The 23,919-nt window shown below is 44.3% G+C and overlaps 2 protein-coding genes across 2 annotated transcripts; both read right to left on the reverse strand.

The window, feature by feature from the left end:
* Positions 1–232: 232 nt before the first annotated feature.
* CFAP90 (cilia and flagella associated protein 90) lies at positions 233–7,699 on the reverse strand. Its single transcript, XM_080678050.1, has 3 exons — positions 7,283–7,699; positions 2,299–2,415; positions 233–499 (listed from the first exon to the last, which is right to left on the reverse strand). Exons 1-3 carry the CDS (start codon positions 7,430–7,432, stop codon positions 320–322), a joined length of 447 nt encoding a protein of 148 aa, XP_080534176.1. The 5' UTR covers positions 7,433–7,699; the 3' UTR covers positions 233–319.
* A 7,614-nt stretch (positions 7,700–15,313) lies between these two features.
* Positions 15,314–23,909, reverse strand: FASTKD3 (FAST kinase domains 3). Its single transcript, XM_080678641.1, has 7 exons — positions 23,805–23,909; positions 21,296–22,766; positions 20,548–20,633; positions 18,683–18,857; positions 17,469–17,538; positions 17,042–17,156; positions 15,314–15,693 (listed from the first exon to the last, which is right to left on the reverse strand). The coding sequence occupies exons 2-7, from the start codon at positions 22,734–22,736 to the stop codon at positions 15,595–15,597; spliced, it is 1,986 nt and encodes a 661-aa protein (XP_080534767.1). The 5' UTR covers positions 22,737–22,766; positions 23,805–23,909; the 3' UTR covers positions 15,314–15,594.
* Between the last annotated feature and the right edge of the window lie 10 nt (positions 23,910–23,919).

Consider the following 23,919-nt stretch of genomic DNA (forward strand, 5'->3'; position numbering starts at 1 on the left):
AATTCTGTTTGCGGTGGCTCAGACCTCTGTGGGGAAAAGTGTTGTGGCATCTAGAGTTCAATTGTGCCAAAAGGTTGTTTTATGATGCCTCCTTGTGGAGAAAGGGAAAATGGAAGAATCAGGCAGTTGTTTCCATAGGTGTTAAAAGTAACTGCGCATTGCTCCTGCGAGCGCCTCCCCCAGGAAGACTTGTGAACACCGAGAACAAAGCTCAACCCAACCACTATCAAGTAAGAACCAAGTTTGCATTTTATTCAGGTGCTCCCCGTGGATCAGTCCCCAGCATCATTTCATCTGAAATAATTTCACAGGAGAACTGTCACACTGGAGAAATGTGCCCAAAGCCAGGATCCTTGAAGCTGGGGATCTCATTCTTCCTGTTGAAGTCGGCCTTCAAATGGTTGGCGCGGCCGTGCTCCAGGTTCAGAGGCTCCACTGGCTGGTGGATGCGCTTCCCGTAGACAGATGACATCAGCACACCGACGGGCCTCTCCTGCTCCTGTCCAGGGCATCAGACACGCAGTTCAGCACATGCCCGCTTCCTCAGCAGGGCCCACCCTCCCCAGGGCCCACCCTCCCCTCGGCCTGGGATCTGGAAGCTGGTTCTGCCTGAGTCACCTGCACACTGGCATCCTATCTCCGCCTGGGCTTCCTGGAGGCTACTCCACACTGGCACCAGGGGACCTCTTTACTATGTCGGCCCTGCCCTTCAGCTCACAGCTCTCGGGTGTCCTCGGGCCCTTCAGAGGAAAGGCAGAGCTGGGCGCCAGGTACCTGTGACTTCAGATTCACTTTCTTCCTCCCTCCCCACCCTCCTCTCTGCCCTGCTCCTGCCTGCCCTTCTTTTCTATCTTTTCCCAACTTTTTTCTTTTCCAGGGTGTACATCTTTCTAGGGACTCCTAATCTCCCCAGCCCCTCTCACCTCCCAAGCCCCCACATAACACTTTCACTTTCCTCATCCTCTTAGAAGGCTTTATGTCTCTGCAAGCCACTTATTACTACCTGGATTCAGTTCATTATTTGTTTGGCTTTCGTTTTTCTGTCTCCTCGTGGGAATGTCAGGTCTAGGAGGCAGACACTGCTGCCTTACTCCCTGTGTGCTCAGGAGTACATGGGAGGTGCTCAAAATCTATGAGTGGATATATGAAACTCTAGCCATGTTCTCATGGGAGGAAAGCATTGACTTCGCTACCAACTTGGAATGAAGTAACAAACAAAAACATGAGGAAAGACGTGTCCGTGATCTACACAGTAATACCTCATACTACCTCCATCACTTAATTTCACATTAAAATGATATGTTTCATTGAAAGTGACATGACAACATGCTTAAACAACAACAGCGACAGGCAAATATCCAATGATCTAGAAAGAAATCCCACGGAAAGCTTTTATGTCCTGATTTCTGTGTATCAGATAAAAGATTATGATATTAACCAGGACCCAACTTTTCATAATCATACTGTCTTCAGGTCAGAATGCGTGGGCACAATGTCCGAGTGTGGAAGGGCAGGAGGAGGATCCAGCCCAGCAGGCAGATGGGCCCAGCCAAGGAGTACGCCTCCTCCTCGCCCCTGTACTGCTGCGATCCCGACCTCCTCACTCTGTGGGTGTTTCCTCTGTTGGTCACCCACCTGTGCAGCTGGCTGCAGGCAGAGCCTCCCTTCCTGAAAATCGCGGAGAGATAATGGCGGAACTGTGCTACATGCAGTGGCCTGGTAATCAGCTTGGGAGCTAGATACATTTTTGCCTGTGTGGTTTCATCCCTGAAAGCCCAGTGTCCCTAGAACAGTGGCCGGCAAACTCATTAGTCAACAGAGCCAAATATCAACAGTACAACGATTGAAATTTCTTTTGAGAGCCAAATATTTTAAACTTCTTCTAACGCCACTTCTTCAAAATAGACTCGCCCAGGCTGTGGTTATTTTGTGGAAGAGCCACACTCAAGGGGCCAAAGAGCCACATGTGGCTCGCGAGCCGCAGTTTGCCGACCACTGCCCTAGAAGAACTGTGACAGCCTGGACTCAGAAGTTAAGCAAAACCCTACTTTATCTGTTGAAAAGAACTTCTTATTTTGCTTCCATTTAAATTGTTAAATTCTGTAGAACAAAACAGCAGCCAATCAAAATTAATGCACAAGCAACAAGACGGACTAGAGTGAGCTATAACAGCAGCATACCCTTCGTAAACTAGAGGAGAGCAGCACAAAGGAGAGTCAGACACACACTGGACACAATAATAAACAATTGTGCATGCACAGTCCATCTGTCAGAGCCTATTAATATCCTTAGTCTTACCTCCTCATTAATATGAAGTCCCAAGCCTTTCGCATGTTCTCTGTCATCTCGGTGCAATTTCTGATTATATCCTGGGTTCCTCTTAAAAATACAGTCATAGAGGGAAATGATTCCTGTCTGGGAGTAAAAAGAGAAAAATGCTGAGGGTTTATTCTCAGGCTGAGCCACTGAAGCGCATTGGCCTCTTCTGTTTAGTCTAAGGGGGTGATCATATAAATCGGTGACTTGCCTCTTTGCTTAAAAATATTTGCATTTCGCCCTATCTGGTTTGGCTCAGTGGATAGAGCGTCGGCCTGTGGACTGAAGGGTCCCGGGTTCGATTCCGGTCAAGGGCATGTACCTTGGTTGCGGGCACATCCCCAGTAGGGAGTGTGCAGGAGGCAGCTGATCGATGTTTCTCTCTCATCGATGTTTCTGACTCTCTGTCCCTCTCTCTTCCTCTCTGTAAAAACTCAATAAAATATATTTTAAAAAAAAAATATTTGCATTTCATTTATTCATTCCTCATTCTTTCATGCAGCCAGTATTTATAAAGCACCAACTATGAGACAGGTACTGTTTGGTGTGATGAGGAAAGAAATAACCCCTGCCCTTGTAAGCTCCTATTTCAGTGGCGGGGGCGGGGGGGGGAGGGAATCAAATAACTAAGTAAAATATGTAATAGAATAGACACTACTAGGTGTAAGCAGGGGGCGAAGCAGGGAGGGGAAGGACATATATGTGGGGGTAGTCATGACTTCATTTGCTAGCACACATTTTGATTGGAAGCCATGTGGGTGCAAGAGTCTGCAGGACACCAGAGGTAAACTTGCCTAGATTTTAACCAGTAAATCAGCAACAGAACGGGAGCTTGCCTGTCCTCCACAGCCCCTAGGAGTGGCCAAGTGTGCGTGGCAGATGTGCTTGGGGCCTAAGAGGGAAGAGACTCAACTGGGGTGGGGGTGGCTGGAGAGCTCTTATTGCACACCTCCTGTGTACTGGACACGGGCTCATGTCCTCCACATCCCCCTCTGCACCTCTGGACAGTCAACACGCAATGTTATGTTTACATAGTGCTTGGCTGCATTGAAGAAGGGAAATTCAGTCATCAGGAGGGGAAAGAAATTGTCTGGCCTCTGTCCCCACCACAAACCTAGAAGGAAAGTCAGCTAATCCCACCAAAGCTAAATTGGGGCGCTTTTTTTTTTAAGTATGTTTTTATTGATTCTATAGAGAGAAGGAGAGAGGGAGAGAAACATCGATGTGAGAGAGAAACATCTATCTGCTGCCTCCTGCATGCCCCCGACAGGGGATTGAGCCTGCAACTCTGGCATATGCCCTCACCAGGAATTGAACCCCAACCCTTTGGTGCAGGGGGCAACACTCAACCAACTAAGCCACACCAGCCAGGGCTAAACTGGGGCTTTCTAAGCAAAGCTTCACTCGAAACAGAGCTATCCACAACTCACCTAAGCATGAATGAAAGCATATTCTAAAACCACTCAGGATTTGTTGTTGTTGTTGTAGCTTTTAGAATGAGAAATTTAATCAACCCCTTCATAAAAAGCCATTCTCCTTTGACTTAGCTTTTCCACTTCAGGAGCAGATATGTTGCACAAGGCAGGAAAAGAAGTAATTTAAAAGCACCATTGAACTGAATTTGCTTTGCTGCCCCTGGAACAACATTTTATAGGAAAGCCCATGCAGCTAGAGCCCCCTAGGGAGCAGGCCTGGGGCTGATGGCATTGTAGTTGGCAGCTGGAGATGACAAATTTGTCTTAAGACCAGGGTATTACTGGGGCTTTGATACGTGTGCGGCATTGATAGAGCTTTACCTTTGGGCTCCCTATGCCCGAGAGGATCATAGCCACCAGCTCTACACACAGATTACCTGCCTCACTGGTGTTCATCTCAGACGTGGATGAGCGGGGGAGATAAGACACTGCCCCCCAGAAACAACCCTCAGTGAAAAGAACTCTAATAATCACTAACAAAAACAAACAATAGCTATAATAGCTCTATTCACACCGGGCTTACTATATGCCACTGTATACCATTAATTACATTCGTTCTCATAAGAACTCCAGGCACCGGGTACTGTTTGATCTTTGTTTCACAGATGGGCAAAGTGAGATAGAGAATTTGTGACCTGGGCAATTCACACAGCTGGTAACACGAAGCCAATATTTCTACCCAGGACACCTTGGCCGTGCTACGAACTTACCACTCAGTATGCCGCATGCTAATTGACTTAAGAGCTCATTCTGCAACGTTTTTTCTTTGCTTTGAGTGGGGCCTGGAATTATTTACAATGAGTCTGGGGGCAGCTGAGTACCCCACAAACCTATGACACAGTTCACCCTGTTTAGCCCAAGTGATTGCCAGGTCAGAGAATCTGCTTCTGGAGCCCTGCAGCTGATTAAATGCCAGTTCAGATAATTCCCAGAGGATTTGATTTAGGTGTTAATATTTCCATTGCGTCACTTTCTTCATGTGACACTAAAGGCCTCAGGACTTGAATTTGCCTGTGCCCCAGCTATCAAAACTGCACTGAATTTTCTTAAAATCTGCTTTGCATTCCATCATTCTAAGGAGAGCCCACCCTGATATTCCAGCGGCAGTACTACATCAGAGCAGGGGTTGGCAAACGTTTTCTGTAAGGGACAGATAGTCACTGTTTTAGGCTTTCAAGTCACCTGGTCTCTGTCAATACTACTCAACTCTGTGTGGTAGCCATAGACCATACTAAACCAATGGGCCTGTGGCTCTGTTCTAATAAAACTTTATTAAATCAGGCAGCAAGCCATATTTGGCCCAGAGGTCTTCATGTGCTGACCCTGCATTAGAAGGGCACACTTCTTGCCCACTTCTAATCTCCTTCCAAGGACAGAGCCCCAGTCACTTAAAACCGCCTGGTATCTTTCTGCCCATTGGTTGATTCTGCCCCAGAAAGGTGGAGCCGCAGATCAGATTGGTGAAGTTCAGAAAAATAAGCTGGGCCTGTCAGACTCAACTCAGCCCCTTTTCCCCTGGCAGTGCCTAGCCCACAGGGGGTGGGAGTTCCCCTGGGTCTTTTCTGAGACCCACAGCTGTGGTGGCTGGGTCATAAATCTGCCCGATTCTGAGCTTCATGTCCCCAAACCTATTTCCCCAGAGTCCCTTCTATTATCCTGCAACAGGGCTTTTATTTCTGATAAATAGATATTTTGGCCCCCATCTGCTTAGTCTTTTACCTTATCTCCCAATAACCTCAAGGATGGATCTCCCTTACTCTGGTATCTCCCTCAAATATACAAATAAAATGGTGTAATGTAAATTGTTTCAAATGTCAAGAAGCCAAAAATTATATTCTCTCAATAAAATAATATGGACCAACTTAAAACATGAAGACTCCTTGAACTTTGGCTGGTTCTCTTCTGCTGTGCATTAATGCTATGCATGAATCATAAGTTAATTAGCCATGACACAGGTTTTACATACTTAAAATTTAAAATTCATTTAATAAATGTAAGTAATTACAGGTATAAATTCTTTCAAAACATTCTCAGAGGAGGGAAAAGCATGAGATCCACGGTGGCAATGAGGTTGGGAATTATTGCTCTAAACTCCCCTCCTGTCTCAGTACCTGATGGACAGGCAAGCCTAGCAGAGTCAGTACACGGGGTTGCAAAGACAAATACACTATCCATGTCCTCTTCTTCAGCCGGTCCTATTGTCCTTCACGTTACTCAAAGTCAAGCAGAAAGTTGCTAAGAGATACAAGGGATCCTCCAAGCTGAAGTTTGTGTGTTAGTTTGCTCAGGCTGCCAAGACAAAGTACCCAGACTGAAATTTATTGTGTCCCAGTTTTGGCGCCTGAACTCTGAGATGATGGTGTTGGCAGGCTTGGTTCCTTCCAAGGCTGTGAGGGTGAACCTGTTCCAAGCCTCTCTCCTTGGTTCGTAGAAGGCCCTTGTCTCCCCATCTGTTCATATCGTCTTCCCTCTATGCACCTTTTTGTTTTTTAATTGATTTTTCACAGAAAGGAAGGGAGAGGGATAGAGAATTAGAGACATCAATGAGAGAGAGACATCGATCAGCTGCCTCCTGCACACTCCCCACTGGGGATGTGCCTGCAACCAAGGTACATGCCCTTGACCGGAATCGAACCTGGGACCCCAGTCCTCAGGCCGACGCTCTAGCTAGCCACTGAGCCAAACCGGTTAGGGCTCTATGCACCTTTTTATAAGGACACAAGTCATACTGAATGAGGCCCATCCTAATGACCTCACTTTAATTTGATTGCTTGTCTCCAAATAAGGTCACATTTTGAGGTACTGGGGTTTAGGACTCTAACAAGAATTTTAGGGAGACAATGCAACCCATAACAATTGCCTAAACTAGAAACCATCTCTTCTGTTTGTAAGGCTAAGCTCTTAACAATGTGAGTTCTCCTACACTTCACCTGTGGCAAGTACTCAACTGTGTGCTGTCTGATCCAAATGGCGGTTCATTTGTGCTCCATGGATTGTGGGTGGGAAGGAGCAAAAGGAGGAACATTTTGTGAGAACACCTTGTACATCCTGAGGAAAAGCTGTCCTTCCTCCCAGCCATCGGTTTACCCTCTGGGGCCACTCATCATCGCTGCAGGCTGAGTGTCCCCAATCAATGTGCCTTTTGAATAATGATGCCCCTGCACCCTGAGCTGCAAGATACTGGAGACATTTAGGAGAACAGTCGACCCCTGAAAGTTCTGATTTGCTTCCTTTTCTTTAGCTTCTCTTCCCCCTTTGGCTGCAAGGTGGCCTCCGACGATCCGCAGGCTCTCCGCGTACCAAGCACGTACCTGGTGGGGCCCCGCCCCCTGAGCGGACCCGCCCCTAGAGTCCTACTTGGAAACCGGGCACCACCTCCAGGCCTCCTCCCCGTCTGGGTGGCCAGGTCCCCATTCCCTCCAGTCCCGCCCGGATCTCCTCTCTCCCGGCACGTCCCGAGTCCCCGCCCCGCCCTGCAGCCCGCGGCGCACCTGGCTCTGGCGGTTGAAGTAGCTGTGCTCCTTGGGGTCCTGGCGCCGCGGCGGGATGTAGCTGAAGGCGGACAGCGCCGACAGGGGCAGCGGCGGGGGCCTGCACCGCAGCGAGGCGGCGGTGATCTCCTCCTCCTCGTCGTCCTCCATGCCGCCCGCGTCCAGCTTCCCCGCGGTCGCCGTGCTCAGCCCCGCCGCTGGGAGCCCAGTCCCAGGTCACCGGCTTTAGGCTGCCCACTCCGCGTTGGGCTGTCGCCTGGCAACCGCGGCAGTGCAAAGCCAGGTTGGGCCAAGGGGCGGGGCCGACCCTCTCTCCTCCCCTTGGCCCAGGTACTTTCTGGGTTGTGTACCTGGGTGCGGAGCCCCAGTAGCTACTGCGGCTGGGTCGGGGTCCTGGGTGAGAGACGCCTATGCGGCAGCACTTTCCAACCTGCGTGCCTGTTCCCACGCAGGGTGGGCTCGTCCACTCAGAGACCATTCGTTGGGCAGCTGATGACCGGGCACCTAAGTGCCAGCGCTGGAGATGCAGCCTTGAACCCGTGTCCCCGCGGAGCTTACAGTCTGGTATAAGCCAGGTAATAGACGTGAAAACGACGAGTAACTTAAAAAGCAGCTTTAAGCCTAGAGCAGAAACGCCAAACTTCAATGTAGTGAGACACACACAGTTAAGTGAAAACTTTCTGTAACCACACCAGGAAGGTAAAACATCACGGTAAAATGAATTGTAAAATATATTTATTTAACTCAGTATGTTCACACAGCGTTTCAACATGTGGTACTAGCCATATTTCAACGGCTTGATGGCCACCTGTGGCTTTGGCTAGGGCAGGAGTAAAGCTTCCATTAATTAAATAAGCGTGATCTAACAAAACCAGGCAAAACTCAGCTGCTAAGGCTGAGTTCTAGGGACCCTCTGTAAATGTGGTTATCTCTATAATGTGGTTGTCTCTATCTGAATGCTGGTTCAATAGGTCTGTTCCCTTGGCTGAAAATTCATTGGGCTGATGGTTAAGAGGGATGGATGTATAAATGTACATATTTATAACTAGCAGAGGAGAACTGCCTGTTTGTGTATCCAGAGAATGTCAAGGGCATCAGTAACTCAGGGTTATGAATGATGCTCCTGCAAACCCAGACACCTGCCTGCGCTGGTGTCCAAATCTCCCATCGGTGCTGTCAGAATAATAGCATGAGCCTGGCTCCTAGAACAGGGGACCCACTGCCTGTCCTCCAAACCACCTTAACCAGATAGTGGGCATGGGCAGTGGCCCATGTGGGGTCCAGGGGTGGGCAAACTTTTTGACTCGAGGGCCACAATGGGTTCTTAAACTGGACCGGAGGGCCGGAACAAAAGCATGGATGGAGTGTTTGTGTGAACTAATATAAATTCAAAGTAAAGGAGCGGAGGGGAGAGCAAGAGAACCGGATAGAACAGCCGGATCCGGCCCGCGGGCCGTAGTTTGCCCACGGCTGGGTTAGACAGACCTTTACCTTATTCTATGCCTCCTTCCTGGTGAAAAGGTATGAATGTTGTCAGCTGATTTAGAAAGCTTTTTGGTCATCAGGTTTTTCCTGTAGGCTGGCTCATGCACTTGATGGAGTCTTTATGATTAGTCACTTTAAGCATCAAAGTTATGAATCAAGACATATAAATGTAATTTAATTTTGGTTCACCTTGTTGATTTGGAATAAAAATGAACTTGATTTTATATGATGCCTAAAATGAAAATTCCCCAATACTAACAACTTTAGCAATGAGCACCCTGCAGACACCGGGGTTCCTTAGAGGGGGCTGACGCAGGTCTGGAACAGGAAATGGTAAGATGAGCCTGGAACATCTTGTTCTGCCAAGAAATTTTTAAAATTTATGTGGTGAGGTGAAAAGGATGAACGGGCCCATCTGAAAGATATCCCATTTAAGCATAAAAAAAAGACAGGGGTACTGGATGGAAACACATCAAATATATAACATTTCATGGGTTTATAAATATCCTATGGAAATAAAATGACCAGAGCACCAACTGTTTATTCCATAAATTAATACAAAATAGAAAAGATGTATCTTTATTTCTGTGTAAACATTATATTAGAGTATACAAGTAGTTGAAAGGAGAAATTTCTTCTTTATAGATGAATACAAGGTAATAAAAGTAGAAGGAATGATAGAATTAGGAAATAATTTTTTAATTAGAAATAATTTTTATTAGAAATAATGATTGAGGCAACAATCATCAACAGATGCTAAAACCATTAGGTGGAAGGCTGATGGGGACTATAGAGTGGATGGATCATGCATGTAATACAGCACCCACTGATCAAACTTAGTGACTAGCACTAAGAGGGGACAACCAGACATTAGTGTATGACGCAAAGCAAATACACAGCACCACCTCCAAAGCAATCTTGTCAAAAAAAAGAAAGAAATTAAGCTGAATTTAAGAAAGCCTCTGGATCTACCTTTTAGTTTAACAGGAATTATAGAAGGTAGAGGAACAAGTTATATAACACCACCAAATCAAACTGTGGGACATTTTACAGGGCAATTGGTCTAATTTCTTCAGAAGGAAGAGATAGGAAAACCAGGTGAGGGTGAAGTGCATTACCAACAGAAAAGATTCAAGACTTAAGTGGTATAACAGCTAAAACTAATATGTGCATTTTGCTTGGATCCTGATTCAGACAAACCCACCGTTAAAAAATTATTTTTGAGACAGCATGGGGAACTTAGGATGTAGACTAGATATATAGTATAAAAGTGTATGATAGCTTAGATTTTTCAACAAGCATTCCAACATAAAAAGGAAACAAAAAGAACTGAAACATGAAAATTTCAGTAATTTTTCATGCCAAATAAAGGGACTCACATGGATTGATGACACTATTGTTTCTCCTCTTACATGTGTTGGGGGAGTTTTTCATAAAGTGACAGTAGAGTTATTAAGAGATTGTTTCTTACAAACAACAGAACCCAAAATATCAGTTCCAAGCCACAAATAATGTGTACTGTATGTTAGAGACTGTGGGAGGGGTTGAGAGATGGTTGTTTGTTTGTTCTGAGATCGGATTACAAGTGTATTAAGGCAAACTTTCTTATGATGGAGCCCAACAGGTGAAGAAGGCCAACAAAAAGTTAGGCATATTCACTGTTGAGGCAAACGAGAGGGGTCAACAGAGAAACCAAGAGACAGCCAACCAAGCACATGGGGAGAATGGTGGAATGAGGGGAAATTGAATGAACTAGGTTAGAGAGATGCACAGCAGAGCAAGATTGTGTGTAAAAGGGTTAATGTTAGCCTGGTCTGAGAAGCCAACTCTGGACCCTGTGGGATGGTGTATCCAAACCCTCCTCTATGAAGCTGTGCATCGGTTGGAAATTGAGGCTACTTCTCCATGTAAAAATGGCCCATGTAGCTCAGATCCTGTGTAGGCAATTAGAGGGATGACCCTTTCTTACTGACACTATTCCTTATTTTAATTTCAGTCTACCACACTTATTATTTTAAACTAGAGGCCCGGCACACGAAATTCATGCCTGGGTAAGGTCCCTAGGCCTGGCCTGCGATCAGAGCCATCTTCCCCAGCTGCCCAAAGCTGGCCTCACCCCCCGCCGCTACCCACCCCTGGCTCCCTGTTCACCATTGGGTGATCGGTGCCTGACGGCTGGAGGGAGGGACCAAGAGGTGGTCAGTGAGCCTCATAGTGACTGGTCCAGTGGTCATTCTGGTCGTTCTGCTGTTAGGGCCAATTTGCATATTACCCTTTTATTATATAGGATATTTACACTGATCATTGAATTGCCCTCAGGTGTAATGAGTCTACTACTGTAATTATATAGGTATTTGATAAAAAGGCTGAAAAGTTAGGCTCTAGGATTTCAAAAAGCAGGTTTCTCACCACGATGTCCTTGATGCTAATTAACACAGCAATTGCCACAGGTTCATGTGGAAGCCCTAGGAGTTGTAAGCAGCGAGTGAGTCATGTTCCTCCTTATAGAGCATCCCTGACATGCACACTCACCACCAGTTGTAATGATGTTTAGCTGAGAATGAAACACAACACATGCACCAATAATAATGGCCCACTAGCCTTACCGAGCATTTACTGTTTCCCAGGTACTGGCCGAGGATTTACAAGGTGTGTCTCATTTCACTCTTCTATACTAAGTGTTTAGACTCTGAACGGGTCTGGGTATGTTTCCAACTTGGGGAAATCTCAGCCTTTTGAGGCTAATTCACTTCCTTTACCACACAGACCCAAGAGCCCATCCCTGCATTTGTACACAAAGTCTTCCAGTGCAGGTAGCTTTCTAGGGGGAACTGTTTTCTTATTTTCCAAGAAGTCTATTAAATATGCTGAATTCTGCTCCTTTCTGTTCTTTTGTCCATTGAACAGATGTTTACCAACTCTCCATATGCACCTAAGAATAGAAAGATTTGGAAGGTAGGATCCTAGTCAAGGAACTCCCACTCCAGCAGGCATCTCTTCATCTCAGCACACCATTGACCCTCTCCTGTCTAGGCCTGGTTCAGGCAGAAGTGTCTCTGCATCCTTCTACAGCTCCTGCTTCCTCCCTGCCTCTCTCTCTCTCTCTCTCTCTCTCTCTCTCTCTCTCTCTCTCTCTCTCTCACACACACACACACACACACACACACACACACACACACACACACACACACACTGTTCATGTCCTAACCTTTGCTGCCCCCTAGTGGCAGGCCTGAAAAATAAATACCACTGTGCTTTGGGATACATATCCCTGCTTCAAGGGTTTTGCTTGCAAGTAAAACAATTTTTTTTCACCAATTTTTCTTTCTCTGATTTACTTGTCTTTGCTTTTACTCTTGAATACTACAGCAAGGTTAAACCTTATTTGAAAGCATAATGTCATGAGCTACAAGACTGGATATGTAATTTTTTAAAATAAGTTTTTATTAATTTGAGAAAGAGGGAGGAGAGAGAGAAAAAAAAAACACATCAATCACCTGCCTCCTGCACACCCCCTAGTGAGGATCAAGTCCACAATTCGGGCATGTGCCCTGACTGGAATCAAACCAGCAACATCTTGGTGCGTGGGAAAACAACCAACTGAGCCAAAGTGGCCAGAGCTCGATATGTATTTTCAACAAGCACAATCACATCACTTTTGCTGGGATAGGTAGACATTAAAATTCAGCAACATGAGAATTCAGTTTATAAGGACTTGGCTTTATAATTTGGCAGACCTTGATAAACTCAAGCCAATAGGAAAAATCAGCAATCTTATTTATTAGCCTAAATTATTTTTTAAATATATCTTATTTATTTCAGAGAGGAAGGGAGAAGGAGAGAGATAGAAACATCAATGATGAGAAAGAATCGTTGATTGGCTGCCTCCTGCACGCCCCCCACTGGGATCCAGCCCGCAACGGGAATCGAACCGGTGACCTCTTGGTTCCTGGGTTGATGCTCAACCACTGAGCTACACCCGGCTGGGCCTAAATTATTATTTATAATATATACACACACACATTTTCAGGATGAAAATTTGTTTTAAATCAAACAGTGCCAATGAGGTCTCACCTCCTTTCCTATGACTGGCCTGTGTGCTTTGCACTGGGTGCTCTGGCCACTAATGCCTGAAATGCTCTTCCCCCACATGGACCCTCCCTGCTTCCTTCTGGAACTCAGCTCACCAATCTCACCAAGAAGCCTCCCTCACTCCCCAGGCAGGCCTGGCCTTCTGCATTCCCAGAGTCTTGCTCATGCTTCAGGAGTGCCCGCTGGCTCATCACTGTCATCATCTGCTCACTTATTTACCTCCCCCAACTCCTAACCCCTCAAGCAGGGCTCTTATCTGCTTCTCTCTGGAGCTCCAGCAGTTACTGGGCGCCCAGCATTGTCAGGGCTTAGTGAATGTTTGTTGAATGAAGGAAGTGAGTAGGGGAGAGCCCAAAGGAGCAAAGGCTCAACAGAGGATGTAACGGGAAGTGTAGAGGAAGGAGTATCTGATTCCAATTAGATCAACCAGTAAAAAAGGTCATGATGGATGAAAGGGAGTTAGATAAATTGAAAAGGTGGAAGAAAAACATATTAGGCTATGCTTTCCTTCTTATCATTTATACTAGAGGCCCAGTGCATAACATTTGTGCACTGGGGCCATTGGGGAGGGGTCCTTCAGCCCAGTCCAGTAGGAGGGGTCCTTAGTGCCGCCGTGGAGGCAGGAGAGGCCATGATCCCAGCTTCTGGCTGAGCGGTGCTCCCCCTGTGGGAGCACACTCACCACCAGGGGGCAGCTCCTGTGTTGAGCATCTGCCCCCTGGTGGTCAGTGCGAGTCATGTGACTGGTTGTCCCACCGTTTGGTTGATTTGCATATTAGAGTTTTATTATATAGAATAATTTATAACAGACTGTGATCACCTCTGTCCCCTCTTTAAACTGTAAGGTGTTTACTTCACAGTCACAGTTCAGGGTTGTATCATACCCAAGGATGAGCTTAGTCATGAGGAGGAGAGGCAGTGCAGTGAGGTTGGCCTAGGAAGGGAGTGACAAGGTCACCTGGGTGCACGGACACATCAGAATCCACAGCATCTCTGTCCTGCTCAATCTCCATTTGCTTCCATGTCTCCCTGCTCTGACTGAAAGGCATAAACTTTAAAGAATGATCTTAGAGCTTATCTTGTCTCCACTTGCTATTCTGAAGATAAACTGACTCAAAAGGGAAAAGTGAAGTATATGGCATGATGGAGGGAAAATTCAGACCAATTAAACTAGCTAACATAGACTGTGCTTACTTTGTGCTAGCTTTCTAAAGGTTTTATATTTATTAACTAACTTAATTCTCAATTCAACCTGTTACGGGTTGAATTGTATCCTCCCTCCACCCCCAAAAAAAGTCTATATTGAAGTCCTAACCCCCACTACCTGTAAATGTGACCTTATTTGTACATAGGGTCTTTGCAGATTTAATGGAGATGAGGTCTTTAGGGTGGGTTCTAATCCCATAAGGCTGGTAAGACACAGACACACAGACACACACACACACACACACACACACACACAGGGAAGACAGCCATGTGAACATGGAGGCAAAAATTGGAGTGATGCTGCCACAAACCAAGGAATGCATGAGGCCACCAAAGCTGAAAGGAAACCTTTGGTTTAAGGAACCTTTGGAACAGCGGTCGCCAACCGGTGTCCGCAGACCACTGGTGGCCTGTGAAGTCCAAAAGGTTGGTGACCACTGCTCTAGAGGCTTCGAGGGCACATGGCCCTGACACCTTGATTATGGACTTCCAGTCCCCAGAACTCTGAGGAAATAAATTTGGGTTGTTTCAAGCCACCCAGTTTATGGTACTTGGTTGTGGCAGTTCTGGAAACTATTCACAACCCCCTTATTATTTATGAGCACCCCTGAGGAAACAGGTGCAAGGTCACTCCCTTAGCAAGTGGTGAAGCTAGAACTCTTAGCCACTAAAGTATGTTGCTTTTCAAGACGAGCTTTAAATCTCACTCACCACTTGTGAGGTATGAAATGCTAGGCTGGACAGTCATCCTCTCTGAGCCGGTCCACTCACCTGTGAAAGGGGAGGAGCACCTCAGTCACACAGCCCTGAGACTCACACAACGCACAGGCTCAGCACAGTGAGTGGCTCAGCACAGTGAGTGAGGGATAGAGGCGGTTGTCTCCTTGCTCAAGGTTGAAGAACTAACTGGTGGAAGAACCTGTGTCCAACTCCAGAGTTCGTAGGAGACCTGCCTCCTCCCCAAAACCCTATCTAACACTAATAAGTTATTTCAAGTCTTTAAACCTTAATTTTTAAAAAAGATAAAAGCTCCCACATTAATATATTTTCTTACTAACGGGTTATTTCTGCATAATTCTATAATTATGTTTATATTCAAAGGACTCTACTCTCTTTTTCTCACTCCTCCTTACCATATATTATTTCCTCTAAGAAAATATAAAAGGACAAGGGAGATAAAATTTTTTCCTTACATTTTTTAGAAGAGGAAACTAAGGTCTCTAAAGAGCATATTTTCAGTTAGCAGATAGCTATTACAAGGCAGAAGATTTATTAACAATTTATTCATTATATACTCTATTATACTTGATTAATTCTGCTTATTGTATAAAAGTATTTATAATTAAATTAATTTTAAATTTATCACCAATAATTATATACATGGTATAAGTAAAACTACAGACCATTTCCAGATCATCAGTCCATAAAGAAAGGGCTATTTCACAAATCATATTCTTTTTCTTATACTGAGTCCCATGAAAACATAAGTTCTTTCATGATATGAGTTCTGAAGCCAGTATTCCTTCTCCTTACCAACAAATGCCAGCATTTTGAGAAAATAGTTTCCTTTGTAAATATTCCACCAATTCAAGTTTTGATTTTAGAGTTTCGATATCATAATAGGGGATCTGTAAAGGGAGGAAAATAAAATTTGTCATAATCCTTCACAATCTGAAACTCCCTTGGTTTTTTTGGTTACTTGTTTCTCGCCCTCCTCTACAGCAGAATGTAAGCTCCTGGAGGGCAAAGATCACACTAGCTTATTCATCCTGTAGCCCCAGTGCCTACAACAGCACCTAGGTTCAGTAAATACGAAGCAGAGCATGCAAAGAAAATTTGGGCTCTGATATTTTCAGATTAGGGTGAAAGGTGGACTTGACCTGGGAGCTGATGAATGACCACAGACACCCAGAGTGAGATACCAGTGTGGTGGTGGAAGCAGCTGGACAAAGAGAGAAAGGCCAGAGAGAACGGGGGAGCTTGAGGGAAGGGGAGCAGCCCCCGAGCTCAGAGCAGAGCGCCTGGCTGCCAGCTCGGGGCTGCTTCCAGAGCAGAGGGCCTGGGGCTGCCAGCTCGGGGCTGCTTCCAGAGCAGAGGGCCTGGGGCTGCCAGCTCGGGGCTGCTTCCAGAGCAGAGGGCCTGGGACGTTGAGATGCCCAGGAGCTTTGGCTTTATCACTTAAGCAATAAGCAATAAACATAAAGCCTCTGAACTCACACTGGCATGATTAGTTTAAGAAAATTAATCTGAGAATGTAAAAAAATGGAGTGAAAAAGAGTAACCAGACAGGAAAGCAGAGGGCAGACTGGTGGACAGCTTAGAGAGTTGGGGAAGCTCCATGTCCACTCACTGTGGCTCCTCACATGAGACCTTCTGTGAGGAGACCTTCTTTGTTTTTTTCTTTTATATTTTATTGATATTTTACAGAGAGGAAGGGAGAGGGATAGAGAGTTAGAAACATCGATGAGAGAGAAACATCGATCAGTTGCCTCCTGCACACCTCCCACTGGGGATGTGCCCACAACCAAGGTACATGCCCTTGACCGGAATCGAACCCGGGACCCTTCAGTCCGCAGGCCGATGCTCTATCCACTGAGCCAAACCGGTTTCGGCAAGGAGACCTTCTTGATGTAAATACAAGTAAGGCCTTAAACATTAAGTGGTGATGAGGATACTGGTTTTAATGGGCTATCTTGTCCACTTTTATTCATAAAATCAGGTGGAAATTAAAACAGACATTCCAATAATTTTGTAATTGAATACACAATAAAATATACAGATGATGTATTAATAGAACTGTACATTTAAAACCTATAATTTTATTAACCAATGCTCCCCCCAATAAATTCAATAAAATAAAAGCTAAAATAAAATGCTCTCGACCTTAATTTAAGTGGGCTGGCAGACCACTTAGTAACCTGGAAAAAGCAAATCTAAAGTAGACATTGCTTTGGGGGGAAAAAGACGCAAGCATACCTGAACGACCTGATAACCAAGTAAGCGTAGGTGTCTTTGTTTAATAGCTTCCTTTCCCAGTAAGTGTTTGCTATTCAAACAAAATCTTTTTGGACCATCAATACACAGTGCTACCCTGAAAAATCAGAGAGAGAGTCAATTTTTAAAACAACCCAAAATATTTACATAGTTTTAGTTGCCAGAGTTTATTTGGGATTTGCTTTATTCCTATTTGCCAGTACTATTTTCAAGTAAATAATGAATGTGTTATTCTTTAATCTGTCAAGAAAACACTCAATTGAGGTTCATATGTTACAAATATTTTCCAAAACTGGTATGCTGCAAAGTAGTGTTTGAATTTCCAGAATGTTTATTTTTTTTCACTTTCTTAAGAACACAATCATTGTTTATCCTCAGCAAGTAACATTAACGACCAAAGTTTTCTTACCTTTTATGTACGTCTTCATGAAATGTAAATGGTAATACAAATCCTTCTTCATCTAATTTAATTTCAACATCTGGTGAGAGAAGAAAGGAAAAATCCTTCGTATGATACCCTCACAAACACTATCTTCCTTGCCTCCTCGTCTGTTTGCATTCTTCCACACTGCATTTACCAACTGGCTGAAGGCTGCAAAGTAATGACCACACCAGACAATGGTGAGATTTTTAACTTAACCAGGTCTATAATCAACCAAGTCAGCCTGAAACTAAGAACGCTCAACTACATAAAAACAAGGAGTGGGTTCTCAAGTCATTTGGGGGATAACAAGAATCACTCATACAACTGATTCCTTCAATCCAGTGAAGAAAATCTTTTAAATTAAGCAATGCTAGACACCTGTGCACAATGAACCTTTCTTCACTGGAGCGCCCAGAGCCACCAGGGGAGTAAAGCATCCTGCACCCCAACATGGGGTCCCAGAACATGGACAGGCTCCCCTTCCTTCCCACTGATGCTCTACCATTCCTTTTCTAAAAGGAGCCCATACCAGAGGAGTGTGAGATGTGAGAGTAGCCATAAAACACTGTCCTCTTCGAGCTGATTTTCTTTTAGTCGTTAATCTTTACAAATTTGTAAGGGCAGAAGGCCTTGGACGCTCTGGTCAGTGCTGTCCAACAGAACTTTCATGACGAAGGAAACATTTATACCTCTGTTGTCCAATATGGCAGCTGTGAGCTACCTGTGGCTACTGAACACTTGGAAGTGTGGTTAATGTGATTGAGGAACTGAACTTTGAATTTTTTAAATTTTAATTATTATAAATGTAAGTGGCCATATGTACTAGTGGCTACTCTACTGGACAGCACTGGCCTAGCGTACAACAGCAGCTAATGATTACTGAGCACTTACTGTATTACTCGCATTATTTCATATAACGCTTAAACAAGTCTAAGAAGTCACTATCTCCCATTTTACAGAAAGCAGCAAGCAGAAAAGGTTAAAAACTCTGCCCAAAGATAGTCTGCTATATGTGGCTAACACGTGGGGACTCAACCCCAGGCAGTCTTGACTCAGCCCTACTGCACACCCTGGTTCTACTTCGCCTTTAGGGAAGGGCAAGTCCGTTTTGTATTTCCAGACCTGCTATGGCTACTAAGTTGCAAATATTGACAATGAAGGCTGAAGGTTAGTAATCAACAAAACCCTCTATTACTCACCTATTGTGTAATAATAGGGTGTTAACACTCTTGAAGCAAAATACGATCTTGCTCCCAAAAGGTCAATCAATCCAAACATCACATATTTATAAAGATGAAAATCCACAGGTGTCTCCAGGGAGCAGCATGGAGTAAGAAATGATTTCACTTGATATTTAGGAAGAAGTTTTGGACCCTACAAATTGTATATGCAAATATGAGAAAGAAAAATAAGATAACCAACCAGATAATAAAAATTTAGTAGCCCTAGCCAGTTTGGCTTAGTGGATAGAGCGTCAGCCTGTGGACTGAAGGGTCCCAGGTTTGATTATGGTCAAGGGCACATGCCCGGGTTGTGGGCTTGATCCCCAATAGGGGGCGTGCAGGAGGCAGCCAATCAATGATTCTCTCTCATCATTGATGTTTCTAGCTCTTTTTCCCTCTCCCTTTCTCTCTGAAATCAATAAAAATATATTTAAAAAAATAAAATAAAAATAAAAATTTAGTAAAACATTGATATTAGCTTATGAGTGATGAAATATTTTTAAGCAGGATAGGAAACCTAGAAGCCATAAAAGATGGGATATATTTGACTATAGAAAGCTTAAAACTTTCGCCGAAACCAGTTTGGCTCAGTGGATAGAGCGTCAGCCTGCGGACTGAAGGGTCCGGGGTTTGATTCCGGTCAAGGGCATACGCCTTGGTTGCTGGCTCATCCCCAGTGGGGGTTGTGCAGGAGGCTGCTGATCAATGTTTCTCTCTCATCAATGTTTCTGACTCTCTATCCCTCTCCCTTCCTCTCTGTAAAAAATCAATAAAATATATTTTTTTTAAAAAAATAAAGCTTAAAACTTTCTATTCAGTAAGGCGGCATCATAAACATTATATTAAAAAACTAAGAATTAAAACCAGAAGAAAATATGTACAACACACATAATAGCTAAAATCTGTTTTACAATGACTCCTATGGGGAAAAAATAAACCCAATAGAAATATGAGTTAGGGGGTAAAAAGGCAATTCACAGCAAATGTAAATGACCAATAAACATTTGAAAATATGCTCAACTTCCTTATTGCTCATTAAAATACAATTTAAAAATGTGATGATACTGTTTTTCAGAGTCGAATGAAAAATTAAAGGGACTAATGTCACAATACAATAGAAGTGGGGGAAATGTGGGTACCCCCACACTGCGGAGTACTTGATGGTACGCACAAACTCCACCTCCACCGAACTCCATCAGATGACAGCCTTCACTTAAAAATGTACCCAGGATGATTTAGGATGTGTTCAGTCCAGAGCCACACTGCTATGGGGCTAACACCCTCAGCATGGCTCTCTGAGTACTATTAATCTAACCCTGCAGCATCTTCCAAGAAATCTTACACACCAGGAAATGGGTCCTTCAAAGACAAGAAAACAGGAGTGGGGTTGATTTATCAAAGAAAAGGCTATCTGGTGAACACTAACTCCAAGTGAATGGAAGTTCTACTTTTTTTTTTTTAAGATTTTTTTATGCTTTTCTTTTTACATTTCTTTTTAATTTTTTTATTGCATTTTTTACAGAGTGGAAGAGAGAGGGCTAGAGAGTTAGAAACATCAATGAGAGAGAAACATTGATCAGCTGCCTCTTGCACACTCCCTACTGGGGATGTGCCCGCAACCAAGGTACATGCCCTTGACCGGAATCGAACCTGGGACCCTTCAGTCCGCAGGCCGACGCTCTATCCACTGAGCCAAACAGGTTAGGGTGGAAGGTCTACTTTTCAATCAGGTTGAGACAGATCAAAAGAGAAGGAACTAAACAAAAATGTTAGATGGCTGGGGAGAGGGAACAAAAGAAAACTGCACCCATAGAGAAATAAAGCTCAGCCCATGCTTTTACCTTATAGAAAGGGCATTCAAGGATCGAGGTTAACAAAAGCTGGGTCAGTTGTTCTAGGCTCAGTCTGTCCAAATATGATTCTTCACCTGAAATAAAAAGCATCCTAGTCATAGTTAAACTTGAATTTTGATATTTGTAATGAGAGAAAAGAATATTAAGAATATAAAACGTTCATTTATTCACTCCAGTAGTTACTCTAAAATGACACTATGAAAAGAACATGTTGGAATTAATTATGCACTTTATGCCTTCTTGCTTGCCATCAATGCAATCTCATTTTAACTTCCAAGAATTAAAGCTCCTAACTAGAGAATATATAATTAAGAGGGACAAAATGTTAGTCAAAGTAGTGGAAGTTCTTGGAAATTGATATTGTTGACATATCTTCAATTAAGATACTATTCTCTCTCAAAAAAAAAAAAAGTTCTACAGTTCTCTCTCACAAAGATTCAAACATGTTGCTGTGACTTTTACCAGTTCCATCACCGCAGCCCCCTAGAATACTGTTTCTCAGCTAGGGCAGCAGTCTGTTTATGAGAAACTGTTTTCTCACTCGATGCAATGTTCTAGCATGCTTCAATTCTGCATTTACACTGCCATCTACAACTTCAGATGTCCTCTTTAGTTTATTATGAAAAAAAAAAAAAAGGTGAAGCATTGCTCAATGTAAAAGCTACATATGTGACCTGAAAACACCATTAAGTTCCAAGGTTATTTTTTCCACTCCCAGAAGTTATAACCAACTCACCTTGCAGCTTTTGAAGAAAATAAGGACTGAATATTTTCCCCATAAAGTTGACTGGATGGCATTCAATAAGCGAACACGAATGAAGAAGTTTCAATAGTGTTTTGGGAGGGAAAGAGTTGAAATGAGTGAATAACCTATCTTCTAGCTTTCTAAATAAAGCAGAGGCATTTGGTGGCAAATAATTGAGTTTTCCAAATGGTTCGATCAACTCAGAAATCTGACTAGGGGAAAATTTTTCGGAATGGCAAACAAACATTTCTGCCACTGCATTCAAGATGGGTTTTGAAAGGATCTGTTTTCTGCTGCAGTACTCCATGACTTTGCTGACAACCTCGGGGTCCAAAGTGAGACACAGTGACACTACGTGCTGCTCCAGGGCTGTTATAAAAAATCGGTCATGGTGCCCAAAGTATATGAAAGCCTCTAAGACTTTTCCAAGCTCTTTATTAGTGAAATGAGGGATATGCCTCACAACATATTTAGCCAATTTTATAACCAGAGGAAGTGCCTGAGTTTGATCGAGAACCATGAGGGCAGTGAGCATTTGACTTATTGATTTAGGACTCAGGGTGTAAACTATTGACAGAGAATAGCTGTTTATCTTATTTAGAAATGTCTGGTGTTGGTCCACCTTTTCAGTACATGCCTGCAGTATTCTATAAAGGGCGACAATATCCTCAGGGGTAAAATCTTCCAATTTTTCACGTTGCAGTTGATATATAATCAGATCTAGGGTCGCACAACCTGGACCTTGTAGTTTAAGCAGACTTTCCGCAATAACACAAAGACTGTGGACTTCCAGGCCGCCTGTTTTGACCCGATGTTGGCATTCTGCCACCAGGTTGAGTAACAAGCTACTTTGGGGATCCACAGACAACAGAGTCAAGGCTTGCAAAGCAGTCACCAAACCGGTGTTTGACAGATTTGAGGGTTCCTGTTCTAACTGAACACATAAAGCTTGAAAGACGGGATTTTCTATTATTTCCTTTGGCAGCCTTTCATCACCATCTTTTTCTCCCACTTCACAAATCCGTTGTAAGGCTCCTGCTGCCATCGTATCAGGCAAAGTTTGCAGTGTGCTTATGAAACTCAGCACTTCTTCTGGTGAAGTGCAGTTGTCCAGTCTCCTGTAAAAGATCTGTTGGTCCATGTTTTTGAGATTTTGTTCAAAACTGTCCCAATCATGTACTGGAGGGAACACTGGCTCACCAACTGGAGGAAGGTCATTTCCGTTTTCTGAATGGAACTTTTTACAACAGGCATGATGGAACCTGACCCTGAAAGGCCCAGGTTGTAGTGAACAGAAGAACCATGAGTACAGATGTCCCTTGACTGCCTTGTGAACATGATGTACAGGTTGATTTTTCAAAGCACCCAGAGCTCCATTTATCCGAAAATCAGAGACATGACAAAGATTCCTCCGCAAGGTAATTAAAGCCATGCCATCAGATTCTCAACTCTTGATTTATAACTATAGGAATAAAAAACATGGTCAAATATATTGAGAACATGCCTCATTCAACATCAATACTTATGGAACTAAGGAAGAGTACCCCAAATAAGTGATTAATAAACATTTCCCAGCAAAACGTAAGGACTAGAAGAGCAGCGCCACTGAGAAAATGGCTGTCATCCAATGATGATCATCACTATCATTTGCCTGGTACTGTTGTGCTTTCCGTCTACGAAATCAATGCTCTTAACAACACAATAAATTAAGCACTTTCATCATCATTTCATAGGTGAGGAAACTTAAAGCACAAAGAAGTAATTGTATCCAGTTTACACAGCTAGTGAGTGGCAGAGCCGGGATGGATTCAAAGTCTAGACATAAACACACGTCCTATAAGTTGGTGGATGGAAGGAACTGCGTCTGGTTAAATGTTTTTCATCAGAGCTGGGAATCCCCGGATGCGGAGGGCCCACTACAATTAAGTTTTGGGGGAGTCAAAAGTTATACCGGATTTTCCAATCCACGAGGGGGGGGGAGGGGCAGGGTGTTGGTGCCCCTAATGTCTGCATTGTTCAAAGATCAAAAAAAAAGCAACGGGTCAAGTGGCCAAAATTCCTATAGGTCAACGTAAAGCAAAGATTTTTTAAAAGGTGCTTAAAAGCTCCCGCGGTTTTGGCTTCCCCTGGTAGCTAGGACTGAGGAAGAATATGGTCTAGCTTGGCAAACGGCAAATAAATAATTGAATAAAGAAGGTACAATCATACAAGTCAATAAGAGGAGAAGGTGGGCGGCCAGTCCAGATCTAAACACCCCGCTGTGAGATTTAAGAAAACGAATGTGCAGGGCAAGAGGGGACGGGCGCCCGGGGGGCCGCGTCCTCCCGGAATAAAAGGACCCCAGAGCCTGGCGCCCCCAAACCCGGCGTCCCTGGGACCTGCGCTCAAGCACCGGCCGGGAGCGGCGGCCTGAGAGGGCTGGGCAGGCCAGTGCAGCACCGGAGTCTAAGCAAGGACACGGGCCGTAAAAACCGAGCCCTACACCCGCACGGACACCTACCGAGCCCAGACCGCCGGAGTCCCGAGCAGCTCTAGTTGGCCGGCCTTTACTTCGCACGCCTTGGAAGAACCGAGCTATCTGGCGCATGCGCGGGGACAGAAGGCCACACCCCAAG

The sequence above is a fragment of the Plecotus auritus genome (genome assembly GCF_963455305.1).
Source record: "Plecotus auritus genome assembly, chromosome: 7".
NCBI classification, from domain to species: Eukaryota; Metazoa; Chordata; class Mammalia; order Chiroptera; family Vespertilionidae; genus Plecotus; species Plecotus auritus.